At 43.0% G+C, this 19916-nt stretch overlaps 1 protein-coding gene across 2 annotated transcripts in view; it reads left to right on the top strand.

The window, feature by feature from the left end:
• vps8 (VPS8 subunit of CORVET complex) overlaps positions 1 to 19916 on the top strand; it is a 121266-nt gene that overhangs the window by 58982 nt on the left and 42368 nt on the right. For both annotated transcript variants that reach the window (XM_079512585.1, XM_079512584.1), the window contains exons 23-33: positions 5351 to 5402; positions 5500 to 5542; positions 6268 to 6340; positions 12360 to 12479; positions 13464 to 13535; positions 14430 to 14549; positions 15076 to 15132; positions 15234 to 15316; positions 15948 to 16032; positions 16977 to 17075; positions 19246 to 19335. In XM_079512585.1, coding sequence (XP_079368711.1) covers positions 5351 to 5402; positions 5500 to 5542; positions 6268 to 6340; positions 12360 to 12479; positions 13464 to 13535; positions 14430 to 14549; positions 15076 to 15132; positions 15234 to 15316; positions 15948 to 16032; positions 16977 to 17075; positions 19246 to 19335 — 894 coding nt within the window. The remainder of the gene's footprint in view (positions 1 to 5350; positions 5403 to 5499; positions 5543 to 6267; positions 6341 to 12359; positions 12480 to 13463; positions 13536 to 14429; positions 14550 to 15075; positions 15133 to 15233; positions 15317 to 15947; positions 16033 to 16976; positions 17076 to 19245; positions 19336 to 19916) is intronic.

Below are 19916 nucleotides of genomic sequence, written 5' to 3'. Positions count from 1 at the left end.
GAGGGGGGGAAGGATAGAAACAGTTGTGTGTCATCGGCATAGCAGTGATAGGATATATTGTGAGCAGAGATGATGGTGCCAAGGGATTTAGTGTACAGTGAGAAGAGGAGGGGACCAAGTACAGATCCCTGTGGGACCCCAGTTTGGAGGGTGCGGGGGGGTGATAGCAAACCTTTCCAAGAAACCTGGTAAGTCCGGTCAGAGAGGTAGGAGGAGAACCACTTCAGCGCCGTCCCGCCTATGCCTAGATCAGCTAGGGTGCCTAGGAGCAGCTGGTGGTTCACTGTGTCAAATGCCGCCGATAGGTCTAGGAGAATCAGGACTGCAGAGTGGGAAGCAGCCTGGGCAGCATGTAGTGCTTCTGTGACTGCGAGGAGTGCAGTTTCCGTGGAGTGTGCCTTCTTGAATCCTGACTGGTTGGGATCCAGCAGGTTGTTCTCTGAGAGATGGAGAGAAAGCTGGTTAGAGACAACACGTTCAAGGGTTAAATTATAACATAATGTTTAAAACACCAAAAGGGGTTCCCGCCCAAAATGGGTTCATATTATCCGCACAATGGTGTTTAGCCAACGTTGACTAAATGATGTTCGGTTTTAACCCCTTTAGGCCTGACGACGTCGAAATTGAAAAAATGTCTTCTAAATTCTGACAGTTTTCTGAAATACCTATGTTTGTCAGAGGTGCTCAATATTCCATGTCAAGGATCCCAAAAATATATGTAATTCACTCTTCGCTAAGTCCCACCCAAGCCCGTTCTTGGCCAATACCACGTTAGCGACGGTTACTATGTTAGGATCCTGGTCACGCTTTCAATGCTGGTCAAAATGTTTCAGCAGTGTCAATAAATATATTTGCTGTACAGCATGTGTGGACCTCAGAAAGATGGTTTGTTTTCTTACCTTGTTATGAGCAAACTAGTCCATTCCATGAATCAGTTTATGACATCAGGAAAACTCGTTTTATTTTCGTCTTTTGATAGATTTATAAAGTAACTATTTTGGTGTGAAGCGGTTCTGGTGTTCCCAACTCTCGTTTGTAAACAAGTCGCCATGCTGTTTGAGATGCACCCAGCTGCAGTCCCAGACATTTCTCCTAAAGTGTCTCCCTCAAACACGTCCAAAATTGTGTATGGTGTTTGCGACAAGTGGACGAGATCAAATACATTTGTTTAATGTTTACATCCAACGGCCTGAGACCGAGGCTACTTCAGAAGTGGGTGTACAGATTTGGACCAATCAGATCGTTTTGTAGGCAAACCGGAACTTCTTACCACACAAACTTGTCAGGGTTGCCAGGTCTGCTTATTTCCCGCTACTTTTGGCTTAAGGCTAATAATTAGTGTATGTAATACATTACCAAAACATGAATTATCATAGACATATGCCTACATAGTATTTATAATGATAAATGCATACAATCTTTTTATTATGATTATATATGGTCATATTATTGTGTTTGTTTTGGCTTGTTTTTCTTGATTTGGCTTTAAGAGTTGGCTTGTTTTTGGAGGTGGGTTGGCTTATTTCTCTCACACAATGTGGCAACACTGAAGTCAAAACAAAAACAAGACAACCTTGACATTTTTTATTAAAAGTATAACCGCATGAGTGTTCCTGATGTCATAAACGGTCAGAATCAGCTTAGTGTTCTAAAAGAGTGACTTTGAGAGCTGTTTCCCCGTTAGAATGGAAGTCAATGAGAGCCTATTTTTATTTCTAATATGTACTATTAAACTGCACAACGGAGCGAAATAATTCATGGAATGGACTAGTTTGCTCACAACAAGGTAAGAAAACAAACCCTCTTTCTGAGGTCCACACATGCTGTACAGCAAATATATTTATTGACACTGCTTAAACATTTTGACCAGCATTGAAAGCGTGACCAGGATCCTAACATAGTAACCGTCGCTAACGTGGCATTGGCCAAGAACGGGCTTGGGTGGGACTTAGCGAAGAGCTAATTGGCCACCGACCCCCATCTGAAAATATGTTGTTCCAGGAACCTCTCAGAAGCAAAGATTTGAGTTAAAAACGTTCGCTCTGACAGAAAATATATTCAAGAATTTGCACCACATTTTCACAATTTTTCAAAAATAGCAGACCTATGAGCTTGTAGATCTGCTATTTTTCAATAGCTAAATTATAACTATATAAAAGGGGTTCCCGCCCAAAATGGGTTAAGCACTATGGATAAAATATGCTATAATATACAATATTAAAATAAAACCATTAACGGAAAGATTTTATGTACGAAATGTGGCTTAAGGTGTGAACAGACAATGAAATATTATTGACGGCAGTATGGTCCTTCAACACACATACTGTACTGTGTACACAGAGAAGACACAACCCCGCGGTCTCTCTGCATATTTTGAGTCAGGCTGCATCCGTCTTTCTCTTTGTCCTCACATTTTGTCAGACCTTGTTGTGGCCTGTATTGCCCTCTTTTTTCATTTGCTCCCTTTTGGCGAGACCTTAAGAGAAGTTGAAGAACTTGCCCTACTGAAAACTAATTGAAATAGAACTGAAAGGGCAGTCAAAATTGACAACGTAAAAACTTTGTTCTCCATCCGTTTGTATTATTGACGTGACCTTTGGGTTCTGCATGCTGAAAGGAAAAGATTAAAGGACTGCCTCTGACTTCTCTCTTTATTTGGTCCTGCTTTAAGCCATTTTGGGCGGGAACCCCTTGTGGTGTTAGCATTATGTTATGCTTTAGCTATTGAAAAATAGCAGATCTACAAGCTCATAGCGCGCCACCGAGTGGCGCGCTATGAACTTGTAGGTCTGCTATTTTTGAAAAATCGAAGAACCACTGACATAGAAACTTAGCTTTTTCAGAAAACTGTCGGGATGTAGAAGACATTTTTAGAATCTGATCTCGGGTCAAAATGGGTTAAGCAGACCGTTCAATAGAGATGAAAAGGAAGGGATCGAAGAAGACGTGTGTGGGGGGGGGGGGAGGTGTTAGTTTGGAAAGTCCTGGGTTTTGAAAGGATGCTGTGAAAACATGCCGTACTCGAGCACACGCTCGCGTATGCATTTATGGGACTGTGAAGAAAGGGATTCCGACAATGGTTCTTTTTGAGCGGAGAGAAAATAAAGGCAGTGAAATGTTGAAACTGGATGCATGGAGGACGTGATAAACAGGAGCATACTGTACCTACTGTACCGCATGTCCACTTGATGGTTTTCTGCCCGTTAGCACCGTCAGCAAACTGGGAAGCTGTGTTGTTTTCGTCGACTAAAACTAAGACGAAAAATGTTCGTCGACTACCTTTTTCCACTGGCAAAAACTACATGGAAACTACATGAAAACTAAGCTACGATGGCTAAAACTAAGACTAAATATACTGACAATTTCATCAACAAATAAAAACTAGACTACAATGTTAGGAAGGGACTAGCGGACAAGAGATCCAGTGTAAGTCATTTTACACTTGGTTGCATGCTGAAAATACACAACGCGACGCAAGTGTAAAATCTGTCATTACGACGGCATCAAGGTCCACCAAAATACATTTTAGTCGACTAAATCCACTGTAGATTTAGTCGACTAAAACTAGACTCAACACAAAAACATTCCAGGTGACTAAAATGTGACTAAAACTAAATGAAAACTATTCAAGAGACTATGACTAAAACTAAAATCAAAATTTGCTGCCAAAAACAACACTGCTGGGTATCACTTTGTATTTCACTGGAAGCACCCAGGTTGTCAACACACACCGCAAGGGTTGACAGTCACACGCCAGTAAAAAAATAAACAGCCTGGCTGCCGAGGCTACACAACCAGAGTTGTACTTAACACTTTAATTGCCCGGGGTTATTTAATCCATTACATTAATGCGCCCATTCGATTTATAAACACGGACCCCTTTTCCGGACGGACCGGCGGAAGTTGTTGCTGTGTGTGTAGCAGCTAACAATAGCCACACCACTCTAGAGTCGATCGACAACAACGGGAGACAAGAATAAATCTATCGAGACTAGCGACTGGACCGCGGAACGCCGTCTAACACAGGATCTTTTTTCAGAAAAAGACGGGATGATTTAGATCGCGAGTTATGAACATTTTAAGATTTTCGTTTTCATCAGCTAAACAGAGGAGGAAGTTTTTCGATGACGTCTCACTCTTGCGCGTCACAGAGGATTGCCCAGGAGGCGCGCCTGGGCTATAGAGCCATGCGATCCGTTCTCGTATCAATAATCTTCGTCTTTTGGACAATACTTCGTCCTGGGTGTCGGGCGTTACTAATAGAAAGGACAAAGTACTTCGTCCTGGGCGATGGGAGTGTTAACCTCGAAATAATTTGACAAGCCATAAAAGCCAATCTATACGAGCCATAAAAAACCTACCTAGTACCTACTTACCTACCTCGTATAGTGCAGTGGCATAAACAGAAAAGGTTAACCCATTTTGACCTGAGATCAGATTCTAAAAATGTCTTCTACAAAATGTCTGCTATTTTTTAACGCTAAAGCATAAAATAATGCTAACACCAAAAGGGGTTCCCGCCCAAAATCGGTTAATGTCTTAGTTTTTAAAATTACATAATTCATACAAATATTGATCACACTAAAGAAGATTTACACGTGCCACAAAACCATGGCAAAGTGATCAAAAACATTGATTTAGTAAATGACCCACGTTGGAGTGCAAACCCTGCCCGCACTAACATATCTTGTTCTACTTAACCCCATTCCTGAGATAATTACCTATTGGCCATGGGTTCGATTGTGACCTTGTAATAATATATTTTCTGCGTTTTCCTCACCAGTTCTCATGAACATCTGCACATTCATTCTCGAGATATTGGCTCGCACTTATAGACACAAAAACAACACATGTCATTAACCCATTTTGACCTGTGAACGATTCTACAAATGCCTTCTAAATCCTGACGGTTTTCTGAAAACCTCATGTTTCTATGTCAGTGGTTCTCAAACATTTTCATGTCAAGGACCCCCAAGATTATATGTAATTGGCCGCCGACCCCCATCTGAAAATATGTTGTTCCAGGGACCCTCCCAGAAGCAAAGATTTGAGTTAAAAACGTTCACTGTGAAAGAATAAATATTCAAAGATTTGTGCCACATTTTCACAATTTTTCAAAAATAGCAGACCTACAAGCTCGTAGCGCGCCACTCGATGCCGTGCTATGAGCTTGTAGATCTGCTATTTTTCAATAGCTAAAGTGTAACATGATGCTTCAAACACCAAAAGGGGTTCCTGCCCAAAATGGATTAATTGGACAAGATTCATAGCATAAATTCAAGTTTTACTGTACAATAACAATATTACCATGCTGTAATAACCAACCCCGTTTCATCATCATATTTTCCAGAAACTCTTTGCAGTCATTGGTCCACCACTTAGAGAGGGGAGGGCCCTGACAGGTATGCCCAGACACTACATTTCCCAATAAGAGACACTTTAACAATGAAATTTAGTTTTTAGAGGAGTTGTAATTTTGTTTTAACTGTCTTTGGACAGATGAGCAGGTGACAATGGGGAACAAGCTGTTGGTGTATATAAGGTAACCACACACACACACACACACACACACACACACCTTCAGCCATTAAGAGGTTGCTGAGATTCATCAAACGCTTTCCATTCAAGTTATTTTGCTGTTCTGTAGAATTCATATATTTCACATATTTAATATTCAGAAAATAAACAACACCCTCTTTGTTGCCTAAGGATTCGTTCTTACTCTGCTTACTCTAATTTTGCACCTGTAAAGGCTCATACATAGTCTGGATTTCCGGTGGTGGGGTGACCACCGAACTACAACATGACGTCACGAGCCGCGGTGAAGAGCAAACCACCGCCACCGCTCCGGCCCTTCTCTCTGTTTTTACTCACCACCGCTCAACGTTATTTCAGCTCCGGTGGTCAGCTCACCACCGGAGCGGTGGTGAGGTGACCACCGGAGCGGTGGTGAGGTGACCACCGCTCCGGTGGTCAGCTCACCACCGGAGCGGTGGTCACCTCACCACCGGAGCGGTGGTGATGTGACCACCGCTCCGGTGGTGAGCTGACCACCGGAGCGGTGGTGAGGTGACCACCGGAGCGGTGGTCAGCTCACCGGAGCGGTGGTGAGGTGACCACCGGAGCGGTGGTGAGGTGACCACCGCTCCGGTGGTCAGCTCACCACCGGAGCGGTGGTCACCTCACCACCGAAAATCCAGCCTATGAATGAGCCTTAAGTCGCTCCGGTTAAGAAAGTCTTGTAAGTGTAACGGTCTCTCTCCCTAGTTGCTGTTTGGCTGGCAGAGCCTATCCATTAGGGGACATCCCTGAAGACTTGGTACCTCAAGTCAAGAACCAGGTGGGTGTACTGTGTTGATTGATTGATTGATTGATTGATTGAAATATTTATTAACAGTTTGCAGAATTACAGTACATTTCAAGCACAAACTCAATACAAAGACTGTTAACTGTGAGTGGACAACCCAATTAAGCATTACACTTGTTTACAAGAGGGTCCACCGTGTTCAATTCATCAGTGCATACGTGTGTGTGAGACAGGGAGAAAGATAAGAGAGCGCAACCTTTGGTGAAATTATAAAACAGTAGGTTTGTGATATACGCTTATATTTGTGATGTACATCTTTTTTTTGTGGCTTTCGCCTTTATTTTATATTTTTTATGGAGGGACAGACAGTAGGCTGACAGGAAATGGGGAGAGAGATGGGGGGGGAAGACATGCAGTAAAGGCCGTCGGGATCGGGAGTCGAACCCGCGGCACACTGCCAGACTGGATTACCAGCCAAGGTGCCTGGACCACTGAGCCATGGCCCAGGCCGATGTACATCATTTAACTGATTGGTTTAGTTCAGTGTTGGAGAAACTAGTACAGTATACCGTATCTCATTATCAGCCTCCAATACTGTCCTTAAGTTTAGTGCAATGGTTTGTGCACTGTCACACAGTCACAAACCTATATTTCTGAGAAAGTGAATGAGCACAGACAACTATATCATTCTGAGTTAGTTAAGAGTATCCTATGCAGCAGTACACACACACACACACACACACAGATCCACCTTCCCCATACCTACCCCCCGCAGAGAGGAGAGTGAGAAGAACATGTTGCTTTTCCTAATGAACACGGTTACACAGAGTGAGCGGGTCATGCTGACCTCCACTGACAAAGGGATACCGGAACGGAGCGGACCCCGCTGCCTGAACAGATACCAAGCCACTGACTGTGAACTCACTGCGAGAGGATGTCTGTGCGTTTACCAAAGTGAACGTTACATGGGTTTCTTTTTTCTGTGAATTTGAACAGAAGAAGGGTGGATTTGTGTGTTTTTGTGAAAGAGAAAGTAAGGAGATAAGATGGATGGGGGGCGTTCAGTTTGATTGCTTTTTCTATTAGCCATGAATATGAGGCATGCTTTGAAAGAAACATGCATATCTGATACGGTCCCATTCTGTGCGTGAGAGAAGCTTCACCACTTGAGCTTTTGATGTGGAATTTTTTTTGCAGCATCAGCTCCACATGGCATGGCAGTTTTGACTGTTTGAAGATATCCATAAACTTAAAATGTAAACTCTTTCATCGCTCTGTGTGGTAAATCTATTCGTTCTTTGTGTTGCATTATGTACCGGTAGTATTACTTTTGACTATTGTGCCTTTTAACCCATTCTGTAGTGTACGGGAACCACTTTTGGTGTTTTAACTATTGAAAAATAGCAGATCTACAAGCTCATAGCGTGCCACCGAGTGGCGCGTTACGAGCTTGTAGGTCTGCTATTTTTGAAAAGTCGTGTTTGTTTGTTTTTTACGTCAGGCCTAAATGGGTTAACTCATTAAAACCAGGAGAGCATCTGTGTAATTTTAGATTTTTGCCAAAAAAACATTATTTTATAATTTGACTATTCAAAGATTTTTTTTTTTTTTGCAAATCTTTTACTATACCGGTATATTATTTGAAAGCAAACATTTTTAACTCAAATATTTGCTTCTGGGGGTCCCCGGAACATGGAGGTCGGAATGTAGTATATTCAGGGACTAACAGACACCAGAGGAGTGGAAAAGGGGAAAGGTTTACTTTACGTATTGGTCATGGCACTTGGTAGAGTACACTGTATTGGTCATGGCACTTGGTAGAGTACACTGTATTGGCCATGGCACTTGGTAGAGTACACTGTATTGGTCATGGCACTTGGTAGAGTCCACTGTATTGGTCATGGCACTTGGTAGAGTACACTGTATTGGTCATGGCACTTGGTAGAGTACATTGTATTGGCCATGGCACTTGGTAGAGTACACTGTATTGGTCATGGCACTTGGTAGAGTACACTGTATTGGCCATGGCACTTGGTAGAGTACACTGTATTGGTCATGGCACTTGGTAGAGTACACTGTATTGGTCATGGCACTTGGTAGAGTACACTGTATTGGCCATGGCACTTGGTAGAGTACACTGTATTGGTCATGGCACTTGGTAGAGTACACTGTATTGGTCATGGCACTTGGTAGAGTACACTGTATTGGCCATGGCACTTGGTAGAGTACACTGTATTGGTCATGGCACTTGGTAGAGTACACTGTATTGGCCATGGCACTTGGTAGAGTACACTGTATTGGCCATGGCACTTGGTAGAGTACACTGTATTGGTCATGGCACTTGGTAGAGTACACTGTATTGGTCATGGCACTTGGTAGAGTACACTGTATTGGTCATGGCACTTGGTAGAGTACACTGTGAAAGGGTTAATTTTTTAGATCAGCTATTTTCACCGAGGAGGTTTGGTGTACAGCGAAGAAAGAGCAAACGAAGTACAGAGGTCAGATTTACAAAGTATTGAGTTTTAATTCTGAACCCATTTTGGGCGGGAACCCCTTTTGGTGTTAGCATTATGTTATGCTTTAGCTATTGAAAAATAGCAGATCTACAAGCTCGTAGCGCGCCACCGAGTGGCGCGCTACGAGCTTGTAGGTCTGCTATTTTTGAAAAATCGAAGAACGACTGACATAGAAACATAGCTTTTTCAGAAAACTGTCAGGATGTAGAAGACATTTTTAGAATCTGATCTCAGGTCAAAATGGGTTAAATGTCAGAAGATATACATCAACATGAATCCGTATATATAGTGAGGGAGCTTGCTTCATCTCTTTCTCAGGTAGGGAGTCCTTGGGCTGAAAAATGCTGAAGACCCCTGCTCTAGCCCATTTTGACCCGAGATCAGATTCTAAAAATGTCTTCTACATCCTGACGGTTTTCTGAAAAAGCTATGTTTCTATGTCAGTCGTTCTTCGATTTTTCAAAAATAGCAGACCTACAAGCTCGTAGCGTGCCACTCGGTGGCGCGCTATGAGCTTGTAGGTCTGCTATTTTTCAATAGCTAAAGCATAACATAATGCTAACACCAAAAGGGGTTCCCGCCCCAAAATGGGCTAGATGCGTAATACTCAGTGATAGACAAAGGTGATGTTGGATCACAGAGAATGGAACATAATGTCCCCCTATTGTCACTCATCTCATCCATGAAACGCCATGGCAACTACCCTCGGGGTGTCAAGAGGTCGGCAATGTACAGTATGTGGTCACCATGGCAACAGGCGGGCCACAGTGGGATAGTAGTCGCCCTGTGGTCTGTTTAGTAGTACAGTAGGGCAGAAAGGAATTGAGAGATTTGGTCAGACTATTGTAGCAGGAACATGCTATTAATTAACACTTTAATTGCCCGGGATTATTTAATCCATTACATTATAGCGCCCAGTCGATTTATAAACACGGACCCCTTTTCCGGACGGACCGGCGGAAGTTGTTGATGTGTGTGTAGCAGCTAACAATAGCCACACCACTCTAGAGTCGATCGACAACAACGGGAGACAAGAATAAATCTATCGAGACTAGCGACTGGACCGCGGAGCGCCGTCTAACTCAGGATCTTTTTTCATAATTAGACGGGATGATTTAGATCGCGAGTTATGAACGTTTTAAGATTTTCGTTTTCATCAGCTAAACAGGGGAGGGAGTTTTTCGATGACGTCTCACTCTTGCGCGTCACCGAGGATTGCCCTACAGGCGCTCCCTGGCTATAGAGCCATGCGATCCGTTCTCATATCAATAACCTTCGTCTTTTGGACAATACTTCGTCCCGGGGCGTCGGGCGTTACTAATAGAAAGGACAAAGAACTTCGTCCTGGGCGATGGGAGTGTTTTAATACAGTGGTTTTCAACCAGTAGTCCTTGAAGGGGTTCCAGGTGGTCCCCAGCTAAGTGATGGAGTTGGTAACCAAATGGACCCTTATAGATCTTTAACTCTTGAGAGTGTAAATTGAAAACCTCTCATTTTACGCTCTCAAGAGTAAAATTATTGTTAAAGATCTGCATTGCTTACTTTACAAGAAGCAGAGAATGTAGAAGAATTGTTATTTTGATCAACATTTGGCTGTTATCTCTCAACGACAACAACATATTCTATGTTTTGGGTCTGAGTGGCTAAATCTCATCAAATGCAGAATAAATATATATATTGTATATATATATATATATTGATATGAAATAGGTTGAAAACCACTGTATCAATACTTAACCTATGCAGCACAACTGAGATGTACAGTAAGGCTTTGCAGACTCTCATGTTAAGCATCAGTGACAGGAGCCTCTGGGGGATAGCGTGTTGAAACAGGAAGGGAAAGCCGGCCCGTGTATCACGTGGTTATAGACATCAATCTGGTTTCATGCTTGTTGAAGCTCAGGGGACCAAAGTGATAGCTTTGTTCTTTTATGAGATGCATTGTATTGTAAGAAAACAAGACTGGGATGAAAGCCCACCTGCAACATGTCATGTACTGTAAATCAAATTGACTAGTTTCCGACAAGTCGACTGTTCAACTAGTCTACTAGTAAAGTCGACCTTATTGGTACTAGTTGACTAGGCAACTAGTAAAAATCACTAGAAGTGAAAGCCCTATGTTGCACCGCTATTTCATATCCCTATCACCTAGTTTTCCCCTGATATCACTATTCAATATACACACAACAATACACAAAGCACATGAATATGAATCATTGTGTCAGATCTGTTACTATACGATACTGATAGTTACATGAACAGGTACTGTCCATGTGAGAGGACAGCAAACGTTTTAAACAATTGAAAATATAACTTATTGACCGAATATGAAGAGGAAGATTGTTCCAGTCAGAAGGAGCTTTTTTTTTTAACCCAGAGGATTTTTCTCAGTTGATGTCTAGAAGTGAAACGATCCATATACCGTTTGAGATACTGTGGATAATTAAAATAAATAACTAACCAGTGCTGCTGTCGTCTTACTTAGGGACATGGCAAGTTAAAGGGACACTTCACCCTTTTTGCAAAAAATATATATGTTAATGACATTTAGAAGATTTAAAACACTTTCCTGAGGTTTTTTATGTGTGTAATATGTGTTTTTTTTATATTTTATATTTTAGCAGTGAGCTCAGTGTCTCTGATGTCATGGACACTGGGCTCATTTACTTCCCCATGGACTACATGTTAGACACAGTAAGACAGCCCTCCCCCTATCCACAAGGAGGAGCAGTGCACCAAAGCATTATGAGAATTGTAGTCCAGGAAGTAAGTGAGTCCAGTGTCCATTACATCAGAGACACTGGGCTCACTGCTAAAATCTGAAATATCTAAAACCACATATTACACACAAAGACCCCCAGGAAAGTGTTCTAAATCTTCTAAACGTCATTAACATATTTTTGCAAAAAGGTTGTAGTGTCCCTTTAAGGGTTTCAGACATGGTGCAATGATGAGTCGTATATGGACAGCCAAGAATACATCTAAAGACTGTATTGTATTAAGTGGAAGAAGGTTAGATTTAGACTACATCAGCATAGAACATCAACAGAAAAATACATGCAGTAGTATAGTGGTCTCTATACTGCCTCCCCCTGGCCAGTAGGGCATCTGATGGAGGGGAAAGGAACTGGTTGGAATAATATATGTTCCTTCCATGTGCTACTGTACGTCCTACTGGGGAACCCCCCCCCCGTCAGGTGAAAAGCGGCTTGGACTCCATGCATTGAAGGTAGCATGAGGTCAGTCTGTTGCTCTCCCCAGGTTGGTAGAGAGAGTGTAGCTCCCAGGATTACATTAGACACTTGACACTGGGTAAAAAAAAATGGGTTACAAAAATCATGGGATAAAAATGTAAGGGGGGGAAGCATAATCCATAATGGGTAGTATCAGTTGAAGAACCAAGTTTTTGTGCACATTTGTATTAGTTAGTTTTGTTTATTTATTAATCTTCTTATGCCTGTTTCGCCTGTGTGTGTGCTTGTGCGTCACTGTGCATGTGCGTGTGTGCGCACATGCGCTTTCCAATGCACCAGGTGTTTGAGTTCCTGATTCGCCTCCACTCGTCAGAGTCCGGCGACGAGGAGGAAGTGTTCCCCTTCATCCGCACGCTCCTCCACTTTGACACCAGGGAGTTCCTCAATGTCCTCGCCCTGGTAGGCAACATCTCCAACCAGGAAGTACAACACAGCACACAGGTAGAACCTTGCATCCCATAGGGTCTGCCGCCGGACCCGCCAATCAAACCAAACATCCAATCAAGCCCGTCGTCCGCCCATTGGCTCCAGGAACGTGTTTGATTTTGTCAGCCGTCGTCGAGCTGTCCAATGCTTCACAGGGCTTTGACAACTGGATGGGTGTAGCTTAAATCACAGTGACGTACGTTAGTGTCGAGGACTGTCTAAAGAGGACGAGACGCGGAGACCGTACGGGCGACGCCATGTTGCTCCATGGAAGGAAAGAAACATGCGCAGTTGAGACCAAGGAAGCTGAACGCGGAAATGTTGGCTGCATATAGCCCATTGCGCATGTTTCTTTCCTTCCATGGAGCACCATGGAGCAACATGGCGTCGCCCGTACGGTCTTTGCGTCTCGTCCTCTTTAGACAGTCCTTGGTTAGTGTAAAGTGCCAATTCACTCGCCATTCATTCAAATCTATTTGAGAATATACTACATTTTATTCAATTTATTCGAATGAGATTGAATTCTCAGGTATTTGTTGATACATTTGTTAAAGTTCTTGTGCAAAGGATTTTCATTTCTCACACGTCAAAGAGGTTTAAGAAAGGAATAGTTGATTTGCTTTGAATGTTAGTGAACCTGATCAATGTGTTTCTCCCGTATTACTTTTGTGATTTGTTAGACATCATCCAGTTTGTCAACAGCCTGATGTTTGCCATAATTCTACCTGCCGAATGACACAATAACAGAATGCATCTTGACATGAGCAGATACAAGCTGGCTAACAGATGTTGCTTCACAGACAAATCTTCAAAATCCACACAGACAGAATAGATTTTCAACATCATTCCATGTGTCAAACACTCTTGCAATTCATTTCTTTGTTTTGTTGATTTGTTCACGCTTGAACTTGATTTGTTCACTCAATTCACTCTGCCTCTCCCTTCATCCCCCCGTAGACATTTGAAGACTTTAAGAATGACAAGCAGGCTCTGGAATATCAGCAGAGAATAGTAGACATTTTACTACAGGTAAGACCCAATTCACCTAGACCAGGGGTTCTCACCTAGAGATGCTCACCTAGACCAGGGGTTCTCAACCCGTGGGTCGCGACCCCTTGGGGGGTCGCCAAATTATTTTGGGGGGGTCCCCAAATTATAAAAAAAAAAGAAAAAGTATTTTTTATTTTCCCCAACTGAATGGATTGAAAATCGAAAATTAAGAGTTTACATGGTACACATAGTACATGCATACACCTTCCTAATGATTATATCTGGTTTCAGTATTTATTTATGGTGTATTGTCTCTATTATTAAGGTTATTGTAGCAGTCAATTTATATTGGGGTTCGGGAGGGGGCGGGGCGGGGGTCCCGAGACATTGCCAAAGCATTTCCGGGGGTCCCCGGCCAAAAAGGTTGAGAACCCCTGGTCTAGACTGTATGGTGTGATGTACTGCACAATACATGACCCGTTTTCATTTTCATTGGTATTCACTTGATGGCCGTATCCTTTGTCCGATTGGAATGGCACCGTTTTTGCTTTGTTTGTTTTGTAAATATGAACAAGGATATTTGCTGGAATATCTTATCCATTATATCTCCTACTGTATATCGACCCATGTTTGAGTCGCAGAGCACTTTTGAAAAACTATTTTTCGTCAATTGAATGTGTCATATTTCAAAAAGTATTTCACGAATGAAATTAAATAAATAAAATGATTTACAAAAATACATTTGTATAAAAGTTTAAGAAGTAGTGGAAAATAGCAGATCTACGCGATGCGCAGTGAGCTTGTATATCTGCCATTTTCACTAGTTTTGGTCCTGGGTCTTTTGGAAATGTGTGTATTGTATTTACTGTATACCCCTCCCTCTCCAAGGTTCAGGTTAACTAATATGTGCCTTTATCCTGTATTCTTACCCAGGTGATGGTGGACAACTCTGACTTTACCCCCTCCCAGGTGGGCGGGCTTTTTACCTTCCTCGCCCGTCAGATGGCTAAGCCAGACAACACACTATTTGTCAACAGGAAACTCTTTGACCAGGTAACAGTGTCATTGTCTCCACTAGGCTGAGGAATATATCCCACCCTTTTCACATTGGCCTGTTATAGCGCCACCAACAGGTTGATTTTTGCAAAACACATCCAATTGCCATCAAAGGCGTATGAAGAAATGGCACCCTTTTCACATTGGCCTATTATAGCGCCACCAGGAGGCCACAACCTGACCTGCCCTGGTGGAGACCTGTGCCCTCTAAAAAGCCCTTTTGTAAAAACAGATGTTTCTGATTGGCTAATATCTCTGTCTGTCAGTCTGTCACCGGGCGTAACTTTGAAAGTCGTCTCATATTTGGCCTGTGTGTGTCTACTGTCTCATATGAGAGATGTGTGTGGTGCAGAAAAAACACATATCTGTAACATAACATATATTTGTCTGAACTCGGGTCTGAGGAGGACGCACCGATTCTCTGTGTTTTCGGGAGATGGTATTTCAAGGCATTTTTAAATGATGGCATAATGAGTATTCCACATGCACTTCCACTCAGCCTCCCTTCTGATTGGTTGTTTAGGTTCTGGAGTTCCTTTGTAGTCCTGATGATGACTCGAGACACACCGAGAGACAGCAGGTTGGTAAAGAACACGCACACCTGCACCAGATGATGTCTGATCTGATCTCTGAAGATGATTGGCTAAGTTAGGTCATGTGATCTTTGATGTGATTGGCTAGGTGCTGCTGGAGCTTCTTCAAGTCGGGGGCGCCGTCCAATTTGATGAAGGAAGGCTATTGGTTCTGGCAGAGAAGGCAGAATTGTGAGTAGATCATGTAACGGACACAGCCCATTGGAAAGACCTTTCTTGCTCTTTTACTGTTTACTGTAATGTGTTAACACCCCCAACGCCCAGGACGAAGTTCGTTGTCCTTTCTATTAGTAACGCCCGACGCCCAGGACGAAGTTTTGTCCAAAAGACGAAGTTTATTGATATGAGAACGGATCGCATGGCTCCACAGCCTGGGAGCGCCTGTTGGGCAATCCTCGGTGTTGCGTAAGAGTGAGACGTCATCGAAAAACTCCCTCCCCTGTTTAGCCGATGAAAACGAAAATATTAAAACATTAATAACTCTGCGATCTAAATCATCCCGTCTAATTATGAAAAAATATCCTGTGTTAGACGGCGCTCCACGGTCCAGTCGCTAGTCGCGATAGATTTATTCTTACCTCCCGTTGTTGTCGATCGACTCTAGCGTGGTGTGGCTATTCATTCACAACAACATCCGGTCCGTCCGGAAAAGGGGTCCGTGTTTATAAATCGAATGGGCGCTATAATGTAATGGATTAAATAACCCCGGGCAATTAAATTGTTAATTTGTGGATCAGTTCTTTTGGTCAAGCATCACCATTGTACAGAGTACTGTTTAACGTGAGCTTTACTCTCCCTCTAGCTACCAGATATGTGAGTTCCTCTATGAGAAGACACATCTGTATGACAAGATCATTGACTGCTACCTCAGAGACCCTCTCAGAAAGGTGACCTCCCCAACACACACACGCGCACGCACACACACACGCGCACGCACACACGCGCACGCACACACACACACACACGCACGCGCGCGCACACACGCGCACGCACACACGCGCACGCACACACACACACACACGCACGCGCGCGCACACACGCACACGCACACACGCTCGTGCGCACACACAAACACACACACGCTTGCGCACACACACACACACACACAGTTGTCCCTACGCGTCTCCGAGTGAGCCGAGAGTTCTGAATCCTCTGTAGTGTGTATCGCAATTATCTTTGCATTAATCGTCATAATCTTTTCCATGTTGAAAAATGTTAATACATTTTCCAGAAATTGCTGGTCTGCAAGCTTACAACGCATCACAAAGTGAAAGTACAAAATTAACATTATTATATCTGCCTTGTGCGATTTTTTATTATAAAGCCTAAAAGGCCAAACGGAATTATGTTCCAATGTTCAAATGCCAAAAAGAATTATTTGAGTGGGCCAGTCTGGCAGTGTGCCACGGGTTCGACTCCCGATCCCGACGGCCTTTACTGCATGTCACCCCCTCATCTCTCGCCCCATTTCCTGTCAGCCTACTGTCTGTCCCTCCATAAAAAAATATAAAATAAAGGCGAAAGCCACAACAAAAACGTTAAATAAATTATTTGAGTGACAATTCTGTGATTTTTTTTTTATTGGCACCAGAAAACCGTGCCCACTGCTATGCCTATAGGGACCGGCTATAGAAGATAGTGACATGGGACTAGAATACACTGGATCTTGGAATTGACAACAAGGACTAAACTGGCAAGGGGAGACGCAAATTGTTTTTAATTGTGTGTGTGTGTGTGTGTGTGTGTGTGTGTGTGTGTGTGTGTGTGTGTGTGTGTGTGTGTGTGTGTGTGTGTGTGTGTGTGTGTGTGTGTGTGCGTGTGCGTGTGCCAGGATGAGATCTTCAGCTATATTCACAACCTGCTGTCCATGCCTGGATACAGCACAGAGGAGAAGAATACTGTCTGGGTTAAAGCCCTGCAACATGTACAGGTCGGTGAACACAACACACACACACACACCAGTGGTGGAATAAGTACTCAATTGTTTTACTTAAATAAAAGTACCAATATTGCAATTTAGAACTACTTTGTTACAAGTAAAAGTACGGAATTGAAAATGTACTTGAGTAAAAGTACAAAAGTATCGGCATCAAAATGTACTTAAAGTACTAAAAGTAAAAGTATTCATATTGCAGAATGTCACATTTCACAAGTTAAAAATGTGTAGAAAATCTATTGAAAATAGCCGATCTACAAGCTCACAATGCGTCGCAACGCGACGCATTGTGAGCTTGTAGATCGGCTATTTTCAAATGGCCGAAATGTATAGGGTTGGAAGTGGTATGTTTTCTAATCAAAATTTAAAATCTCCAAAGTAACTAGTAACTAAAGACTAACTAAAAGAAGTAAAAGTATTGGAAATTGGAAATACTCAAGTAAAGTACAAATACCTCAAAATTGTACTTAAGTACAGTACTTAAGTAAAAGTACTTAGTTACTTTCCACCACTGACACACACACATAATACGTCTTTCATAAAAGGCTTATGAACTAATTCAAAAATTGGATATTGTACAATACTGCATACAGTAACTGCAAAGGTTCTGTCTATAAATATAATGTACTCCATGAGCATTCTGTTGATCTGAACCGCTTTGGTTCAGATCTTCAGCGCTTTGAAGAAGAGAGAATGTACTGCGACTTCAAAGGGAGGTCAAACAGTTGATCACAGCCCACAGCGAGTGTCACAGCCAGCGGAAGAGGAGATTCATTAGCAAAACAATACGTGTGTATCATAATAAGAATGCTGTACACATTCAAAGTGCTTTAAGCCACTGAACACACGTATCAACATACGTTTTTCAAAAAGGGCATTTTGTTGCTTTTTGTGTTTTTATTTAGAAAATGAATGCCCTAATTGATCATACAGTACAACAGCGTCACACAAAAGCATCAAAAGTAGCGGTCTTGAGCTTGTTCAGTAGGTCTTTTGCTTTTGAATGGTGAGAAGTACAGTTTTCACCTGACAGAGAAATCAGCCTCAGGTCTTAAAGCTGCATGCTCAATCACACAGTCTAGCTCAAATGTTTTCTTTAGTAATGGGTAAGTGAACAGGAAAAAATGAACTGGACAATTATTGTCAAACACAGTAGGATGAGTGTGTTTGTATGTGTACCAGTAAGAAGCACTGTGGGCGCATCCGCCTGGGTGACGGCAGACTGCTGGGCGAGCGCTGGTGCTTTGGCATGGGGGGGGGGGGGGGGGGTCAGATCAACATATAGAATGAGTTCTGTACTGGCCATATATGGAGCGCGTCTTGAGTCTACAGGGTTTGATGAGGTCAGATCAACATATAGAATGAGTTCTGTACTGGCCATATATGGAGCGCGTCTTGAGTCTACAGGGTTTGATGAGGTCAGATCAACATATAGAATGAGTTCTGTACTGGCCATATATAGAGCGCGTCTTGAGTCTACAGGGTTTGATGAGGTCAGATCAACATATAGAATGAGTTCTGTACTGTGGCCATATATGGAGCGTGTCTTGAGTGTACAGGGTTTGATGAGGTCAGATCGACATATGGAATGTCAGAACAGGTCAGCACCGTAGATGGAGATGTAAGGATGGCAGCGGGGGCAGTGTCTTGAGTGTACAGGTTTGATGAGGGCCCAGGTTGAGAACAATAGTTTTCGCCCGCTGCACTAATAACTTTGGGGCGAGCCCGTCTAGAGTTTTAAATGGACAGGTATCAGTCAAAAGGGAGCCATCGAAGAGGAAGGACGGGTGGGGAGGGTCAACATATAGAAGGTCAGAACAGGTCAGCTCCATCTATGGAGATTTGAGGTTTGAGGTCAGATGTAGAGTTGCTGGCCGGCTCCATATATGCACATCGAGGTGATGGTCCAGTCTTCCACATGTATGGCTACCCAGGGTTTGATGACGTCAGTGTCGTGATCTTCATATTTGGAGATGGCCATATACAGTATGGTTGCGTGACGTGTCACGAGGGGCGTGACCATATATGGAGGTGTGACCGACCGAACGACTGACGGGAAATGCAGGTTTTCATAGTAAACTGCGACCTACAGTCGCCACACACACACACACACACACACTCACATGTCACACACACACACACTTTATTATTGCAATCATTTCAGGAGTTGGTGACCCTCGACCCAAGCAAGTCAGCTGACCTCGTGGCGTGTCATTTCCCTGAGGAAGTGCGACCAATCATCTCCCAGCTACAGGTGAGTTTATGGAGAAGTTTACTTTTTATTACGTTTCTGTAAAATTACATTATCAACAGTTGAGCTTTATTCGTCTTAACACAACGGTTGCCGGGATTCCTTCAAAATAGGAGCTCTGGGGTGCCGGAAAGATATGGCCGCTTTTACTCTGAAACCCACGACCCGGCAACAATCCGCTAAATAAGTGTGCTTTACATTGCTAGCTTACAATGCGATCGTTTTAGTTTATACGATATATAATCCAAAAAGCGTTCATATTTTGCGGGAGAGACGTATGAGGAGCAGAAATGAAGCGCCAGTATATCGATCCGTTCAACACCACGGAGAGCGCCCTGGATTAGGAGAGACGAGTCATTCTTTACGCCGCGCTAACGGCTAAGTCAATGGTAAGCTAACAATTGCCTAGAGTGTAGCATACGGTAGCCGAAAGGCGAACTGACAAAAAAAAAAAAGGAAAAAATTCAGAATATTCGTATCTCGCCCCGTATCATTGAGGATACGCTAAGACGTGTGAGGACGTTGGATGTACGCGTCGATTGGGACCCCTAGGACGTGTGGCGACGTCCTATGTACGGAAACGG

This window comes from Electrona antarctica, assembly GCF_951216825.1.
Source record: "Electrona antarctica genome assembly, chromosome: 10".
Classification (NCBI taxonomy): Eukaryota; Metazoa; Chordata; class Actinopteri; order Myctophiformes; family Myctophidae; genus Electrona; species Electrona antarctica.
The sequence above is the reverse complement of the archived record's forward strand: the minus strand, read 5'-3'. Positions and strand labels throughout refer to the sequence as shown.